Source organism: Eubalaena glacialis, chromosome 5, assembly GCF_028564815.1.
Source record: "Eubalaena glacialis isolate mEubGla1 chromosome 5, mEubGla1.1.hap2.+ XY, whole genome shotgun sequence".
Taxonomy (NCBI): Eukaryota; Metazoa; Chordata; class Mammalia; order Artiodactyla; family Balaenidae; genus Eubalaena; species Eubalaena glacialis.
Window position 1 is genome coordinate 101104601 of NC_083720.1, and position 17558 is coordinate 101122158.

Sequence of the window (17558 nt, forward strand, 5' to 3'; positions counted from 1 at the left end):
AGATCTGTGACCCTTTGTGGTTTACTTTTTATCTCTAAGGGTTATAGATTTTTTTTTAAGTCTTCAGCAAAGAAAAAAAATCAGCACGGGTAGATTGCTCAACAGAAATAGTTTCCTGTTTGGAATCACATCAAGCAGACCATTTTGTACTTTAGTTGCTTATAAGCTTTTCACAGTCTTCTAGACTTCTTCTGAGGATGCACCTGATTGGGATCAGTCATTGTACAACTGCATCTTACAATTTATGTGCCATATTTCCTTTTTCTCCCTGTCCTCAATCTTTTGTTCTCTCCTAGCCACATTTTATCTGTGCCTTGTGCATGGGTTGTTTTAATCCGACCCCAGCTTTTCTTGGTAGCACATACCTTCCAAAGAACCTTTATTTTGAAGGAAGTAGGGGTGGGTATGAGCATATATGCACAGCAGACGAGCTCAAAGACTTCTCTGTTGGCTCTAAGATTTGCCTTTCACATTCCATAGACATTTATTAAAGTGCTTTTTTGCCAAGACCCTGGGATTCTCATTTCACAACAGCATAAAGGTACTTCTATACATAAAGATGGGTCTTTTCTTACACAGGATCTTATTTTAAAATCTGGCAGAAACATTTATTTTTAACACTACTTACTATCCCTTTTTGTTCTTGGGACAATAAATTTTGTCTTTAACCCATTAGAAGAATAAACTGGGTGTGTCAGTAGGAGTCTATGAGGCTGTCTTTACATCCCCGGGTTAATTCAGTGTCTTTTTTCTCACAGAGGACGTGAACCTGGGGTTGATTCGTTATGTGTTGCATGAGGAGAAGATCCATGAGATGATGGATAGTTTTCAGTTTCTGGTGAGAGACAGTAAACCCAATGTGGTCAGCGACAATATCTTCCATATCCAGTGGTCCCTCATCAGCTTTAAATATACCAGGTACAAGTGTGATTGGTGTTCATTCTTGAGAAATGAATCAGGAAAGCAGAGAAAGTCAGGATGAAGCACCCTGTGGGTCAGCTCTAATCATCCAATGATGATGGTGGGGTGATAACAAGAATAAAAATCATAGTTACACCAAATATTTCTTGAATACTGTATGTACCAGGCACTGTAACAGGTACTTGACGTATGTCATCTTGTTTAATACTTGCAGTTATGAGATGAGTACTATTGTTGCCTCCACAACAACAAAGCAACAGAGACAGAAATAGGTTAAGTAACTTATCCGAAATCACATAACTAATAAGCAGTAAAACCAGGATTTAAGTCCAGTGATCTTAACCCTTGTGCTTTACTTCTTCTCCTGAAAGTATTTGTCCTTCTGTCTTCAAGTTTAAAAGATAATCCAGCAGAACTGATAGGGAAAACAATAAGCATTCAGAAAAATAATCACTGGCCCACAGTAACAAAGTCTTTGCCTTCTGTCTACATTCTCCCTGTTCTCAAGCTCCCATTCTCCCCCTAGTTCTTTTGGTGTTCACAGAATCATATATCTTTAGGGAAGAATTCATAGCTTAACATAGGCAGCTCTTCAAGATGCTTTTGTAGTCTGCTGGGGAGTTAAGAGGCAAACAGAGAGTCAGTCACCGATTGATAAATCACGGTGCTGATTTTATAGATTAGATTATAACAAAGATTATAATTTTTGTGGGGGAAATAATTCTTTAAATCTACATTTGAGACTCACTATTTTAAGAAACCAACCTCATGATAATTTAAATGAAAATTGGAACTTGGGAGGAAAACATGCAAACTTGATTTTAAGTGCCCCAGATGTAGGCTATTCTACTATTACACACACTTGGAGAATTAGTGGAAAATTAGAATATATATATATATATATATATACACACACATATACACATACACATATATATATACACATACACATATATATATACACACACGTACATGTATGTATGTGTGTGTGTATATATATATATCTAAAACACTTTGCTGTTATTTATCTCTTACTTGTAACTCCTTCAAAATTTAATACACCGAATAAAACTGATGACGTTTTCTGGACAACCCTCTAATGTTTAATGGACTAAATAATACGGAGGGTCCCCAAGCTGGCAATGAAGACTAACCTCTCAGAGGCACTTTGCCTGCAAGCCTCACAGCAATAAGACCCAAGCCAAAGTCTAATGGCCATACTCAGTGATGAAAAACAAATCCCAGCTCAGGCCTCACTTGCTTGTGGCTTTTTTCAATAATTATAATAATAGTTTATTTCTCACAGCTCTAGAGGCTAAGAAGTCCAAGATTGGGATGCTGGCAGATTCAGTGTCCAGTGAGGGCCTGCTTCCTGATCCATAGAGAGTTGAGTTCTTGCTGTAACCTCACATGGCAGAAGGAAGATGGAGCTCTCTTTTATAAGGGCACTAATCTCATTCATGAGGGCTCCACCCTAATGATGTAATCACACCCGAAAGGCCCCACCTCTAGTATTGTCACAGATGGGATTAGGGTTTCAACATATGAATTTGGAGGGGGACACTTTCAGTCTATAGCACCTTGTCATTCCCCTGTTGTCATAAAGCTCCATTTGCCTAGACACCTTTGTTACTTTGGCCCAGTTCTCATTTTCTTACCTCTGGCACTGCCCTGGCTCCTTTAAACACTTCCTGGAGATCTGGCCCAGTCAGTCCCCACCTGAACCAAGTCATTAATTGGCTTCCAAGCAGCTTTCTTCCACAGGAACTCACTGACCTATTCTAATTACTCTACCACACTTGGGAGAAATTATTTCTTTGTGTTCTGAAATATGGAGTGCATAGCTCTTATGTGCTGACCATCTTTCAACTCTCTCTGAAAATGGGGCAGATATCATTCTGCATCCAGAGCTTCCTTGGTCGCCTGGTTCTGTGCCTGTCCCACGTGAACGCATTCCCTCAACTTACAACCTGACTTCTTAAAGGAACCAACCTGCCTCTTCTCAGAACTGTCTGACACCAGTAACCAACCAGAAGAGACAGGCATTAAGCATGTAGATCCTTCACAGCCCTTTCAGAATTTCAGAGACTGCCTTTTTTCTGTGCTTCCAGCTACAATGTCAGTGAGAAAGCGGGGTCAGTCAGCATCATGGTGCAGAGGACTGGGAACCTAAACCAGTACGCCATTGTCCTGTGTCACACCGAGCAAGGCACCGCCAGCTCCAGCTCCAGGGTCAGCTCCCAGCCTGGACAGCAGGACTATGTGGAGTATGCCGGCCAGGTAGGTGGATGTGGGGGGCCTCTGACTTCTGAATTGCCAGTGGGCTGCAGCCAGGGCTGAGACGTGGCTGTCGGCAACTGTGGCACGTCCCCACTTCTTTATGCCAACTCGCTGCCCATCAGCACCCTTCCTCAAGTCACTGTTCTACATTGCCTTCCCACAGTGCTTTCTTCTTCACAGTCTGTCTAATCTCCACTGCGGTTTTAACTGCTGTCCAGCTTCTCAGTCTTTACATTTTGCTTCACGATCAAGAAAAGTCTCCAAGGCACCATGTTGTACACTCAGCCTTTGGTATCCTAACCCTTCCTCTCTACCCCCTTACCTGAAGGGTAGGGAGACTAGTTGGGGAGCTCTTGGAATAGGCTCAGTGAGAGATGATGGGAACCTATACGCATTATATATAAATTAGATAATCAACAAGGACCTACTGTATAGCACAAGGAGCTATAATCAATATTTTGTAATAACCTATAAGGGAAAGGAATCTGAAAAAATAGATATATATGTATGTATAACTGAATCACTTTGCTGTACACCTGAAACTAACACAATGTTGTAAATCAACTATCCTTCAGTAAAAAAATAAATAAATAAAGTGAAGGTGGAGACAAGTGGGTGGATTCAACAGACCAGTAAGAATTGACAAGATTCAGCAGTGGATTAGATAGTGAGACAGAAGGGAGAGATGAATGATGATGTCCCTCGCTGGGAGGGGACACCAAAGAGGAACAGGTCTGGTGAGGAGGTGATCTTGGCTCTGCTTTGGACATGTTGAGTGTGAGTTGCCTTAGAGACAATAAGTTGACAGCTTTATGGGTTGGTAGGAGAGTGCAGAGAGGAGTTCTGGGGTAGACACACACACACACACACACACACACACACGTTTGCACATCTCTATGTTACAGCAGTGGTAATTAACACCAGGGTGTGAATAAAAGAGAAAAAAGAGAGTGAAAGCAAAAGAGAAAGGACCTACTGTATAAATAGTAAACTCCTTTACGGCAGGATGCCCTGTATGTGTCAGATTTAAGTATTGCACAATACCTGGTACTTATTAGGTATTTATTAAATGTTTTTTCAAAGTAGTTTCATTATTCTTATGGCATCATAAATCTCTGTAAAAAGGAGTGGGCTCTCTCTTTGAGGCATTTCAGCTGGACTAAGCTAAGGCCTCATGTCAAATGTATTTTTTTAAACTTTTATTGAAATGTAGTTGATCTACAATGTTGTGTTAGTTTCAGGTGTACAGCAAAGTGATATATATATATATATACACATATATATTCTTTTTCACATTGAGTATTGAGTAGAGTTTATATAAGATATATATATAACAAGATATTGAGTATAGTTCCCTGTGCTATACAGTAGGTCCTTGTTGGTTATCTATTTTATATATAGTAGTGTGTATATTTTAATCCCAAACTCCTAATTTATGTCAAATTTAAATGAGGAATTGGAATAGAGCAGATAAGCTAAGGAGTCTTTTAGCAAAATAATAAAAAAGAGCACATACTTGTGGTTTTTAGGGAAAGACAAAAGGCATTGTGTTCTAGACCTAAATAGAGACCTATGAGTGTTTCGTTTAGTTGGGAGCATTTTAAAATGTGGAGCGTAATAAAACTTAATTTGATTAGTTGATTAGATGTGGAGTAGTAATTTTCTATTGATGAAAATTACATGTTTTTCAGATTTGTGTGCCCTAGAGCTTTAGGACTAATTTTTACACGTTTTAGCTATCTCAGTTACACAAAGTGCAGTCCAGGTCCATTGCCTGTCTACTCAGTTTTAGACTGATCCATAGCCCTGTTTCCATTTGAAGGTTTTATCCTCATCTTTTTTTGAAGACAAAGTAAAACCAGAATAAATCCATATAAGTTCACAATTGTATGCATATAAATTAATTCCTCTATTTTATACCAGGCTAAATTAATTCACATTATAGATCTAGCACATCTTAATGGCAAAAGATTTAATGGTAAAGTTAAAATTCAGTCTGGCTTGTTCACAATGTAACTTTCTCTGAATTCAAACTCCGTTATTCAGTACACTGAGATTCTATGTCAATTTTGACTATACAAGTAATATGGTGATGATAATAAATAATATCTTGTATTTGTTCCATGCTTTAAAATATACTGAGTGCCTTCATTGTACGTTGTCTCATCTAATCCCGCCAGTAAGTATGTGAAATAGGTATATTATTGTTATTTAGCCGATGAGGAATCTGATGTTTGTAAAGTTTCATAGCCTAACCTAGCTTGGAAGTAACAGAACCAGGACTTGAGGCCAGGACTTGAGGCCAGAACTGCGCACTCCAGGTTCAAAGATCTTTCCAGTTAAACTTGCCACAAATAGAAGGGGAACTGAGTAATCAAATGACTCTTGCTATCCCAAGTGAGTTAATAAAACAGAATACGAAGAGTTATCTATATGTTTTTCTACAGTCACCACGTGGTGGGAGACATGTTTACCCTCCATGTCCCTATACAGTAAATCAGCCCCAGCGTACGGAGGAAGAATGGGAAGAGGTGATACAGCAGGAAGTAGGGGCTAGAAGAACCAGCTATTTCATTCAGTGCTTTGCCCACTGGACTTGTGTCCTCTCTTCCCGTGATGCTCTTGGGGAGTGTGGAGCTGGGAAATCTGAGGCACAGCTTAACTCCTTGTCGTTTCCTTTGTGACAGGTGCAATTTGATGAGCGAGAGGACACCAAGTCCTGCACCATCGTCATCAACGATGACGACGTGTTTGAGAACATCGAGAGTTTCACTGTGGAGCTCAGCATGCCAGCATATGCCCTACTGGGGGAGTTCACCCAGGCGAAGGTCATTATCAATGACACTGAGGACGAGCCCACATTAGAGTTTGATAAGAAGACCTACCGGGTCAACGAGAGCGCTGGCTTTCTATTTGCACCTATTGAAAGAAAAGGTCTGTTGGTGCCAAAGGTGACAAGGAGCTATAATAATAGCTAACATTTATTGAGTCTCTTTTATGTGCCACGTGCTCAGGTTCCATATTAACTCGTACGTGGACGTACTTCATGTGTATTAACTCATTTAAATCTCCAGAAATCCTAATAACTATCCTACCTACAGTGAGTGCTGTCGGAAGGCTTCTCATCTCAGTTCAAGTGGTTAGTGCTCCCATTTATTCTTAAATGGGACCAAAAGACTAGTTATATTTGGCTTTGCAAATGACTCATGAACCTGGGATTTTTAATCAATCACCCAATCCATAAATGTTTAGTAGCCTTGGTCAAGGAGGGTAGTTACAATTTGTAAGAACTGGCTTCCTGTCTTAGTTCTTGGAAGACAGAAAATGTGTTTAAAGATTTTCCTACCTGAGTGTCCCACGTAGAGCTCAGATGAGAAATAAACTGTGTGTGAGAAATAAAGGGCAATTCTGCAGGGGTGGAAAGTCAAAACAAAGATTGTATGGATTTATGATTGTGCAATATTGAGACTTTAAAACACATGGAAATTAAATCCCCATTCAAAGCCACAACATGACTGTAAGTGATGACGTCGGGTACTTTGTTGCATCTGCTGACTGCGTGTTAGTGTGACAGACACTGCAGAGAGCACCAGCCCTTGGCAATGCCCCTCGGATTACACGCAAGCCCTGTTGATTGCTCTGGGCCAGCCAACCAAGCCCAAACAGGCTGTCACCCAGGGAAGTGGCAGCACTAATAAGTAAAGTCGTTTGTTCAGGGAGGTGGGGTTTATTTTGTTTTGTCTTCCTTTTTTTAAACAAACTTATTTCTCCCTGGGAATTAAAGTGCAGAAGTTTATTCAGAAAGGCAGTGAACTGTGCTCATAGCCCTACCTTCAGGACACAATTACTTTGCTGGTTAAAGTACCAAATATGTCTCTTATCTCTCCACCCGCTGTGTTCTTAGATGGTGGGCAGTGAGTCTTGTGAATTAACAGAGCACAAAATTCACAGAATAGGAAATCCATTTCATGTTGTTTGGTGAAGTATCTGGGGTATATTAGGTCCTCACGTGGTTTATACCACAGGCTTAAGAAACTGCAAAGCAGGAAGGTTTCATGTCAGAGTTTGAACAGAATATGGAATATATCAGAGAGGATCAAGCCTGTCAAATTACCAGAGATTTCAAAATCTGAGAAGTGCTCATTCAAATGCTTTGGTTTTCTTGCCATTTGTATTTCAGGGGATTCAAGCAGCATTGTATCTGCAATTTGCTACACGGTCCCTAAGTCAGCTATGGGAAGTAGCCTGTATGCTCTAGAATCGGGCTCTGATTTTAAATCTAGAGGGATGTCTGCTGAGAGTCGTGTGATATTCGGGCGTGGTGTCACCATGTCCACCTGCGATGTCATGCTCATTGATGACAGCGAGTATGAAGAGGAAGAAGAGTTTGAGATTGCCCTGGCAGATGCTTCCAATAACGCCCGCATCGGAAGTGTGGCGTCAGCCAAGGTGCTCATTACTGGTCCCAATGATGCCTCTACTGTGTCCCTGGGCAACACGGCTTTTACTGTCAGCGAGGATGCAGGTAATGGAGAGTGTCTCTGCGGTTCCCTCATCCATCTCCTGATCCCTTCCTTGAACAATTTCCTCTTAGTTTTGAGAATGCCCTTAGGACATGAGAATGCCATTCCTCAGTGACACCGTTGTCAGTCTGAGGCAGGTAATACTAGGCATCAAGACCAAGGATGGAAGGTAGTGAAGAATAGGGAGTTCCATCCACTTGTCTTGCTCTGGTTACTGACGGCAAGGAGGGATCTGGCTTAGAGTTCACTGGCTGACCGCTGTGGTCCAGAGGGAGGGCGTGGTGCTAAGCATTTTGGCTTGTGAAGGAGGGGAATGTGACTTGTTGAGGATGGAGGTAAATTATCTAGTGTACTGCTAGCTGCCAAAACAAATAATGCAAAGTTTCAGTGTCTTAACAAATGGAACTTTCTCATTCATATAACAGCCCAAGGCAGTCAGTGGGCAGATTTCTTCCACCCAGGCCTCTTCCCTCTTTGGGCTCCACAAGGATCTCAAAGTCTTCTGCATGCTGCTGGCAGACATCCTGCAAAAGAGGCAGCAGATGTGCTGAGTATCTGCTGATCCGAGCCCCCTGATCAAGACCTTGCATCTCTTTGAAAGTGATATTCTGAGGGATAGTAAAAACTAATATTTTGGAGCACTTACTGAATGCCAGCCATCATGCCATGTGCATTCCATTCATTCTCATTTATGTAGAAGAGCAAATGCAGTCCCAGAGAGGTTAAATAAATCATCAAAGACCAGCTAATATGGCAGAGCTGGATTAGAACCCAGACCTTTCTATTATACCATGTTTCCTTTCCCGTACACCAAATGCCCAGCCATGACTGCTTGTCACCTCTCAGCTTATTGGCTGGAAAAATATGATTGATGGGCTTGTCATGTAGCTTTTCTCTGACCTCGATTGTGAAAACAGCTAAAAATTTACACATGTATCATTAGGACCCTACAAAGTATGTTGTCACAGCGACCAGAAGATGAGCTTCTTCCACAGATAAGCAATAAGCACATATGGTTTAAGTAATGATGTGTGCAGCACTCAGATAAAATAAGGAAATCACCCAGTTAGGAACATTTAATTAGGAACATTCAGCTCCAGGCTCCATAGCGTCCCCTAGCTGGTTTTCCCATAACTGGCTATTTTCTAGCTCGTCCCTGAGGCCCTAGTCTCTGAGTTTCTTCTCCCTAAATAGACTTGAGATGTTTTCCAGTGGACCCACCTCTCCTCGGTCCATTGTTCTTCTCCTGTGAACAGTCTCCTTGTGAAGCCACAAAACCACTTTCCCCTAAGGGCTGTCTCTCCAACACCACCTCCCTGAGGCCCCCCTTCAGGTCTGCTCCTGATCTTAATGTCAGTACAAAGAGGGATGGTGACGCCTCTCAGCCTCCCTCGGCGCGAGCACAGGAGCATCACTGAAGGAGGACTAGGCAAGCTAGCAGGCTGAAGCCGCTGCTGCTGTGAGGGCGGGCATCGCTCCGAAAACCACACCCATTTCTGGTTCAGGGTTGACCACTGAAACGTATGACTCTCAATTCAGGCACGGTGAAGATCCCAGTTATCCGCCACGGGACTGACCTTTCCACCCTCACGTCTGTCTGGTGTGCAACGCGGCCCTCGGACCCAGCTTCCGCCACTCCAGGAGTTGACTACGTTCCCAGCTCTAGGAAGGTGGACTTTGGGCCAGGTGTCACTGAGCAGGTGCGCATACAGAGGTCAAAGGCCAGATGGGTCTGATCATGTTGTCTTTAGTCTGTTCTCCAAACTCTCTGGAGGATTATAAAATATCGAAATATTATGATCTTCCCATTCTTCAAAAACACAAAGAACAAACTGAGAGAGATCTTCGACAGACTCTCCAAGTGACATTTTCAGCATCTAATATCCAGCACCATGGATTTAGGATAGAAACTGCACTAGATCAATGCAAATATCTAGAAACAAAACACCTACAGTATGTGATACAGAGATGACCATTTTATGGATTTAAAAAATTTACTTTAAGACCACCGAAGAAAGGCAAATTGTCACCTTTGCCCTAATCTCCCAAAGGCAAATGAGTGTTGGTTGGTGAGCATTCTATAAGATTTGCTTTGATTTTTCCTCTCTTTTTTAATTAGAAAAAATTTTTATGGAGGTATAATTGACATATAACATATTAGATTCAGGTGTACAACATAATGATTCAATATTTGTATATATCGTGAAATGAACACCACAGTAGGTCTAGTTAACATCCTGATTTTTCTTCTAGTATTGCACCTTGACCATCTTGGATGACACTCAATATCCTGTGATTGAAGGGCTGGAGACATTTGTGGTTTTCCTCAGCTCAGCACAAGGGGCCGAACTGACCAAACCCTTCCAGGCTGTCATTGCAATTAATGACACATTCCAGGACGGTAAGAGATTGGGGATGCCAGCTGGTGGTTCAGACCAGATTTCTATTTTTTCCTTAACATCCATGTATATGACATTGGAACTCATTCACATTTTCATTCAAGAAATGTGTGTGTGTGTGTGTGTGTGTACATGAGTACATGCACACGCACACTTTTACATAGAAATATGGGACAGAAATAATCATTCATGTTTCTGGCATCTGCTAGGCACAAAAAGATGTACGGGCGTACTTTGGAGATATTCCGGGTTCAGTTCCAGGCCACCACATTAAAGTGAACATCGCAGTAAAGCAAGTCAGATGAATTTGTTAGTTTCCCAGTGTATATAAAAGTTTACACTATACTGTAGTCTGTTAAGTGTGCAATAGCATTATGTCTAAAAAACAATGTACATACCTTAATTTTAAAACATTTTGTTGCTAAAAAATGCTCATCATCATCTGAGCCTTCATCAAATCATAATCTTTTTGCAGTAGTAACATCAAAGATCACTGATCACAATCACCATAACAGATATAATAATAAAGAAAAAGTTTGATATATTGGGAGAATTACCAACCTGTAACACAGAGACACAAAGTGAGCAAATGCGGTTGGGAAAATGGCCCTGATAGACTTGTTCAAGGCAGGGTTGCCACAAATGTTCAATTTGTAAAAAACATAGTATCTGCAAAGTGCAGTAAAGTGAAGTGCAACCAGGTATGCCTGGTTGAGTTGTGTCTTCAAGAAGCTCAAGGTCTAGTTGGGGGATCAGATCCTTAGACAGAAAAAAAAATAATATATTATGATAAATGACTTAATAGTGTGATAAATCCAGTAGTGTAGGGGCAGAGGGGACTGAACGGTAACTATGCGTGCAAGAATCAGAGAAGATTTCACAAAGGAGGTGATATTAAAACAGAGTCTTCAGGTGTGGTAGGAGTTAGTTTATCTAATGGATAATTTTATCTAATGGATAATAAAATAAAGCTTTGTTAAATGGAGAGCTATAGTATACATAAGGTATAAAATTTTGAAAGACACATATTTGGAGAACAGTGAGATGCTTACTTTTGCTTTGAGCCTGGCAGGAGGTGAATGGAAGAAAATGAAATGGAAAGATAGGTTGGAGACAAGTTCTAAGACGTCTTATGTTCTAACATCAGGAATTTGCTTCTGAGCAGAGGAGTGGTGTGATTTTTGTTTGAGGAAACTAATACTGGCCATCTTATGGGTGATGTGCAGGAATGAATAGACACAGGTACCTGTACAAAAATATGAGTCCCCACTGAAGAGCTGACCTAAGTAACAAGAGGATGAACAGCAAAGGACTTCCCCAGTTCTTCTGGGGAAGAACTGATGAAATTTGGAATTGTCAGATTCTAGAGTTGGGTGGAGAAGATCAAGTTAAACTTTCACCTCAAGCAGGAGGACCCTCGTCAGCATCCCCGGTGATGAATATAGAATCCATGATTAAACTCTTCAGTGACTACAGAGTCACCAGAGAAGGAACTGGCAGCCCAGCAGGGTGATCTTTAATTTTTGGTTTTTAAATAACCTATTCATTTATGTAGTAAAAAGAGCAAACAGCAAAAAAGGTATACTATGAAAATTGTCTTCCTTCTACCCCTGGCTCCCAACCCTCCAGCTCCCCTCCCTGAACACAACTATTTTAACCAGTTTTTTTGTTATATATTTGCATATATCCAAAATAGTATGTTATTTTAGACTTAGGTTTATTGAGGTCTAACTTACATAAGTTAAAATTCACCCACCACCACAATCAAGATGTTGAACAGTTCCAGCATCCTACAAAACTCTCTCTTGTCCCTTTGTAGTCAACCTCTCCCCATCCCAAGCTCTTGCAACTATTGAGCTGTTTCCTGTCCCTGAAGTTTTGCTATTTCCAGAATGTCGTAGAAATGGAATCATGTAATAGGTAGCACCTTGAATCTCGCTTCTTTCACTTAGAACACTGCATTTGAGAGTCTTCCATGTTATTGCAAATATGAGTGGTTCATTCCCTTTATTGCTGAGTAGTTTCTGGTGTGAATATAGGTTTTCATTTCTCTGGAGTCAATACTTAGGAGTGGGGTTGCTGGGTCATATGGGTAAGTGTTCGTTTAACATTATTAGAAAGAGTCGGCCTGTTTTCCAAAATGGTTGTAACTACTTTGCATCACCACCAGCGGTGTATGAGAATTCCAGTTGCTCCACATCAGGTTTTTGTGGGGCTTTTTAGTTATTCCAGTAGGTGTGTAGTGAAAGACTAATGACATTGCTCTCTTTTCAGGTGCTTACTTGCCATCCATATATCTTTTTTGACAGAGTATTGTTCAAATATTTTCCCTATTTTTTAAGTTGGGTTTTCTCCTCTATTACTGCATTGCTGTAGATTCTGGACAAAGATTTGGTTTTTTGCAAATATTTTATCCCAATCTGTTGCTTGTTTTTTGTTCTCTTAACAATGTCTTTTGAAGAGCAAGCGTTTTTTACTTTTAAGTGTTCCCATTTATTGATATTTCTATTACAGATTGTGCTTTTAGTGTTGTATGTAAGAAATCTTTGCCTAAGCCAAGGTTACAAAGATTTTCTCCTATGTTCACTTCTGGAAGTTTCGTAGTTCTAAGTTGTATATTTAGGTTTATGATTCACAAAATGGTAACTTTTTAACCATGAACAAGATAATAACAATTATACTGTTTTATGTTGCATGTTACCTCAGAGTTTACAGGTCATCTATTAAACATTATCTCATTTTCTCATAATCCCATTGTTTTACTCTTATTTCTATTTTGTGGATAAGGAGACTGAGAATCAGGGAAGTAAGCATACACCCAAAGTCTAGTAAATGGAGGAACCAGTGTGCATTCTAGGACTTTTGGCTCCAAGCTCATACTCTTTGCACTACACCAAATGGTTCTATTTGGTGCAGTTGGAGAATATGTGGGATTTTTTTTTCCTTAAAGAAGTTAAAAAAGAAGAAAAAAGGAAATTCATTTATTCTTTTTATTCTTGAAAAGTCTTCTTATTCTTTTACATGAAAGGATAGTTAGTTTCCCTCTGATGAAGTGGAAAGTAAATGGAAAGTCAGAAATCCTGAAATATAATTCCCGCCCACCACATCCTTGCTCGCTGGCCTTTCTTGCTCAGTGGCTAAAGTTACTGAGCCTCATTTTGTTCATCTATAAATAATGATATACCTATAAGGTTGTTGTAAGGATTAAATTAGTTAAAATATGTGAAAATACCTACCATAGTACCTGGCACGTAGTAGATTTTATTACATGTTAATTTCTTTTCTTCCTGATGCACCTGTAATTTGTCACACTTGCCAGTGGGACTCCAGTAACACACACAAACTTCATTGCACTCTGATCAACAAACAAGATTCCATTTAGATTATCCTTGTATTCTACTGACGGGCATTAGGGTTGCAAACTTAGAAAATGAATATGTTAAATAAAATATCACCTTTCAGGAAGACTACAACAATATATATTCATTCAAGATATTTATCCCAGAGAAAGAAATCTGCAAATCTATTTCAGTAACCCATTGCAGTGTTCACCAATTACTTCTGTTGGTTATCCTTCCCAGTAACTGCTGGCTTTCGTTGAGTCCCTTCAATGTGCACATTCTAGGGTAGAAAGATCTCTAATTACATTACCTCTAATCCTCTCCAACTTGTGAAACTGAGGTTAAATAACTTAAGATCACACGGAGAGGAGGTGAGGGAGTGACAGTTAAAACCCAGGTCTATTCTATGCGAGTCCAGCCTTCTGGTTTATACTCTACCATGCTGACTTTTCATTTTGCAGTTTTAGCTGGCCATTGCCGCTCTATGTAACAATACTTAATGTCACTCAAGAGCCTTATAGAGTCAGCTTCCAGCCTTTCAGAGTGATCTTAGCTCCTTTTATCTTTCTCCACCAGGCTGATTTCAGGCCCTTAAATCATCTAAGTAGCTCATCTCAGAACGCTTTCTGTTTTCACCTTTCTCTTCTGCTCTGATACCGGGAATTAGACTTTGGTGTTGCCCTGAAGACTGCTGAGCAAGGGAAGAAAGGCCTTGTAGCCGCTGCTGCACTGCACCCCTGTGTATGTAGCTGTGTCCCACCTACTCATTAACTCAAAGAACCAGAGCCAGGATTTTTCCTAAATCTCGGACTTAACCATCACCCATAAAGAGGCCACCGCATTCCAGGCAGTTGGGGTTTGCACTCACTTTGTGAGTTACTAAGATTAGCGGGGAACAGCGTTGGCTGACGTTTTCCATGCCTAAGCCTGGTACTCAACAGTGGGGCTACCGAGGAGTAGAGAGCAGAGTCCTGAAATCTACTTCAAGACACAAGACTTACACAAACAAGAAGATAACTACAAATTGATTTCCTCAGAGAGGTGTTGACAGTAGTGCATGATACCCACTGCGAGCCCATAAGCCTTCACAGAGTGGTTTCCATTTCCCATTCATATACCCCATCCATGTGGAAAGCAAAGGGGTTCTGCAGTCAGGCAGAAATGACACCCCACGGCCGGCGCCCCTACTTCCTGTAGAGACTGCAGTGCCTTGCAGGGTTGTCAAGAGGATGAGAAATGATGTGTATGAAAGCCCTTAACACAATGCCTGACCCGGGCTGGGCCCTTTGTATGCCATAACCCCCGCAGATAAATGTCTCCAAACCCACCCATTGCCTGTCCATTGGCTCTGCCTCAGTCTCCTACTGAACTGGGGGCTCCTTAAAAGCAAGGATTTTTCCCAGAAGGCAATCGTGAGGAGTGTTCACCCACTGCTTTCTTTCCTTTGATTTTCCTTTTTTTTTTTTTTTTTAAGCAGATAGGCATAGGAGTAAAGGTTAATACATGTTAAATAGAGGGAAAGGAGTCTTTTACAACTCAAGAGGAATCTGGGGTTGATTAATACATGACAAAACCCAAACATTACCACTTAGCTTTTTTTTTTTTTTTTTTTTTAATTATTATTTATTTATTTATTTTGGCTGTGTTGGGTCTTCGTTTCTGTGCGAGGGCTTCCTCTAGTTGCGGCAAGCGGGGACCACTCTTCATCGCGGTGCGCAGGCCTCTCACTATCGTGGCCTCTCTTGTTGCGGAGCACAGGCTCCAGACGCGCAGGCTCAGTAGTTGTGGCTCATGGGCCCAGTTGCTCCGCGGCATGTGGGATCTTCCCAGACCAGGGCTCGAACCTGTGTCCCCTGCATTTGCAGGCAGATTCTCAACCACTGCGCCACCAGGGAAGCCCGTACCACTTAGCTTTTAACTCACCTCCAACTTGATGCCTGTCAGACCAGCAAGAAAAATCAATCCAAAGCATTAGATAAAATCTGCCATGAGCAGAAAAGCTTTCTTGCCTGTGTTGCTTTTCATCTGGCAACAAGTTTCCTTCTTGTCCTCATGCAAGGTCATGTCATTCCCACCCACCTCTTAATAGCACAGACGGTTGTCCTGGATGGAAAGAGCCCCAAATGAGTAATGTGCAGGACCTGATGCCAAAGTCACTCATCTTCTTTTTAGAGGTATCTTCTGGGTTTTTCTTTAGTGATAAATGGTAACTGTTAGGCTTAGCTCAGATAATGGATTTGTTTTATATTTGCTAATGCCAACAGTTCTGAGCATTGGACAGGCTGGAGGCAAAGAGAGCTTTCTACATATTGACTTGCAGAGAGCTTGGTGCTCACCCCGTCTGTTCCTTCCTTTCAGGTTGGGCAGGGCACATCCAGGAGGTAGCCAGGAAATAGGTGGCTATAGCTTTAAGGTCAGCTTCCTGCAGCCCCAAAGACTAATTTGACATATGACTGGATGGACTACCTCTTTGTATTGTCCATTCAGAAAATAATAACCAGCACTCAACAAAATGTTGGTCTCGAAAGGGGACATGTCTTAATGCAGAATATTACTTAAGGCCTTGTAGAAAGTAAGGAAGAAACACTGATCCATTATATTGAGAAGCCTGGAGATAGGGGGCAATACAAACCATAATATAATAATTTCTACCCAAATTTGAGTGGCTGCTGTTTGCCAGATTCTGTACTGAGCACCGTGCATACCTAATCTCATTAAATTCAATCCTCCCAATAATTTTACAAGTTAAATATTAACATTTCCAATTTACGTATTTAAAAAAACCCAAGGCTCAGAAAATCTCAGTAACTTGCCCTATGTCATTCCGCTAATAAGTAGCAGGGCTAGGATGGAAATTCAGACCCGCTTATTCCAGAGCCCTTGTTTTTTTATTTTGTTTTTTGTTTTGTTTTTTTTTATGACCTAATATATGATACTTAAATGCATGCATATTACCTTGATAAAAATATTGTACAATATTTTAATACTTTTTTTTTTAAACATCTTTATTGAAGTATAGTTGCTTTACAATGGTGTGTTAGCTTCTGCTTTATAACAAAGTGAATCAGTTATACATATACATATGTTCCCATATCTCTTCCCTCTTGCATCTCCCTCCCTCCCACCCTCCCTATCCCACCCCTCTAGGTGGTCACAAAGCACCGAGCTGATCTCCCTGTGCTATGCGGCTGCTTCCCACTAGCTATCTATTTTACATTTGGTAGTGTATATATGTCCATGACACTCTCTCACCCTGTCACATCTCACCCCTCCCCCTCCCCATATCCTCAAGTCCATTCTCTATTAGGTCTGTGTCTTTATTCCCATCTTGCCACTAGGTTCTTCATGACCTTTTTTTTTTTTTTTCCCTTAGATTCCATATATATGTGTTAGCATACTGTATTTCTTTTTCTCTTTCTGACTTACTTCACTCTGTATGACAGACTCTAACTCCATCCACCTCATTACAAACACCTCCATTTCATTTCTTTTTATGGCTGAGTAATATTCCATTGTATATATGTGCCACATCTTCTTTATCCATTCATCCGATGATGGACACCTAGGTTGCTTCCATGTCCTGGCTATTGTAAACAGAGCTGCAATGAATATTTTGGTACATGACTCTTTCTGAATTATGGTTTTCTCAGGGTATATGCCCAGTAGTGGGATTGCTGGGTCATATGGTAGTTCTATTTTTAGTTTTTTAAGGAACCTCCATACTGTTCTCCATAGTGGTTGTATCAATTTACATTCCCACCAACAGTGCAAGAGGGTTCCCTTTTCTCCACACCCTCTCCAGCATTTATTGTTTCTAGATTTTTTGATGATGGCCATTCTGACTGGTGTGAGATGATACCTCATTGTAGTTTTGATTTGCATTTCTCTAATGATTAATGATGTTGAGCATTCTTTCATGTGTCTGTTGGCAATCTTTATATCTTCTTTGGAGAAATGTCTATTTAGGTCTTCTGCCCATTTTTGGATTGGGTTATTTGTTTTTTTGTTATTGAGCTGCATGAGCTGCTTGTAAATCTTGGAGATTAATCCTTTATCAGTTGCTTCATTTGCAAATATTTTCTCCCATTCTGAGG

General features: G+C 40.8%; 1 protein-coding gene across 3 annotated transcripts in view; it reads left to right on the forward strand.

Moving 5' to 3' along the window:
• The window catches only part of FRAS1 (Fraser extracellular matrix complex subunit 1), a 463649-nt gene that overhangs the window by 400625 nt on the left and 45466 nt on the right, over window positions 1–17558 (forward strand). For 2 of the 3 annotated variants that reach the window (XM_061192401.1, XM_061192399.1), the window contains 6 exons: window positions 759–924; window positions 3033–3201; window positions 5889–6135; window positions 7382–7726; window positions 9264–9424; window positions 9978–10125. In XM_061192401.1, the coding sequence (XP_061048384.1) occupies window positions 759–924; window positions 3033–3201; window positions 5889–6135; window positions 7382–7726; window positions 9264–9424; window positions 9978–10125 (1236 nt within the window). The remainder of the gene's footprint in view (window positions 1–758; window positions 925–3032; window positions 3202–5888; window positions 6136–7381; window positions 7727–9263; window positions 9425–9977; window positions 10126–17558) is intronic. The other variant, XM_061192400.1, reaches the window with a different exon arrangement.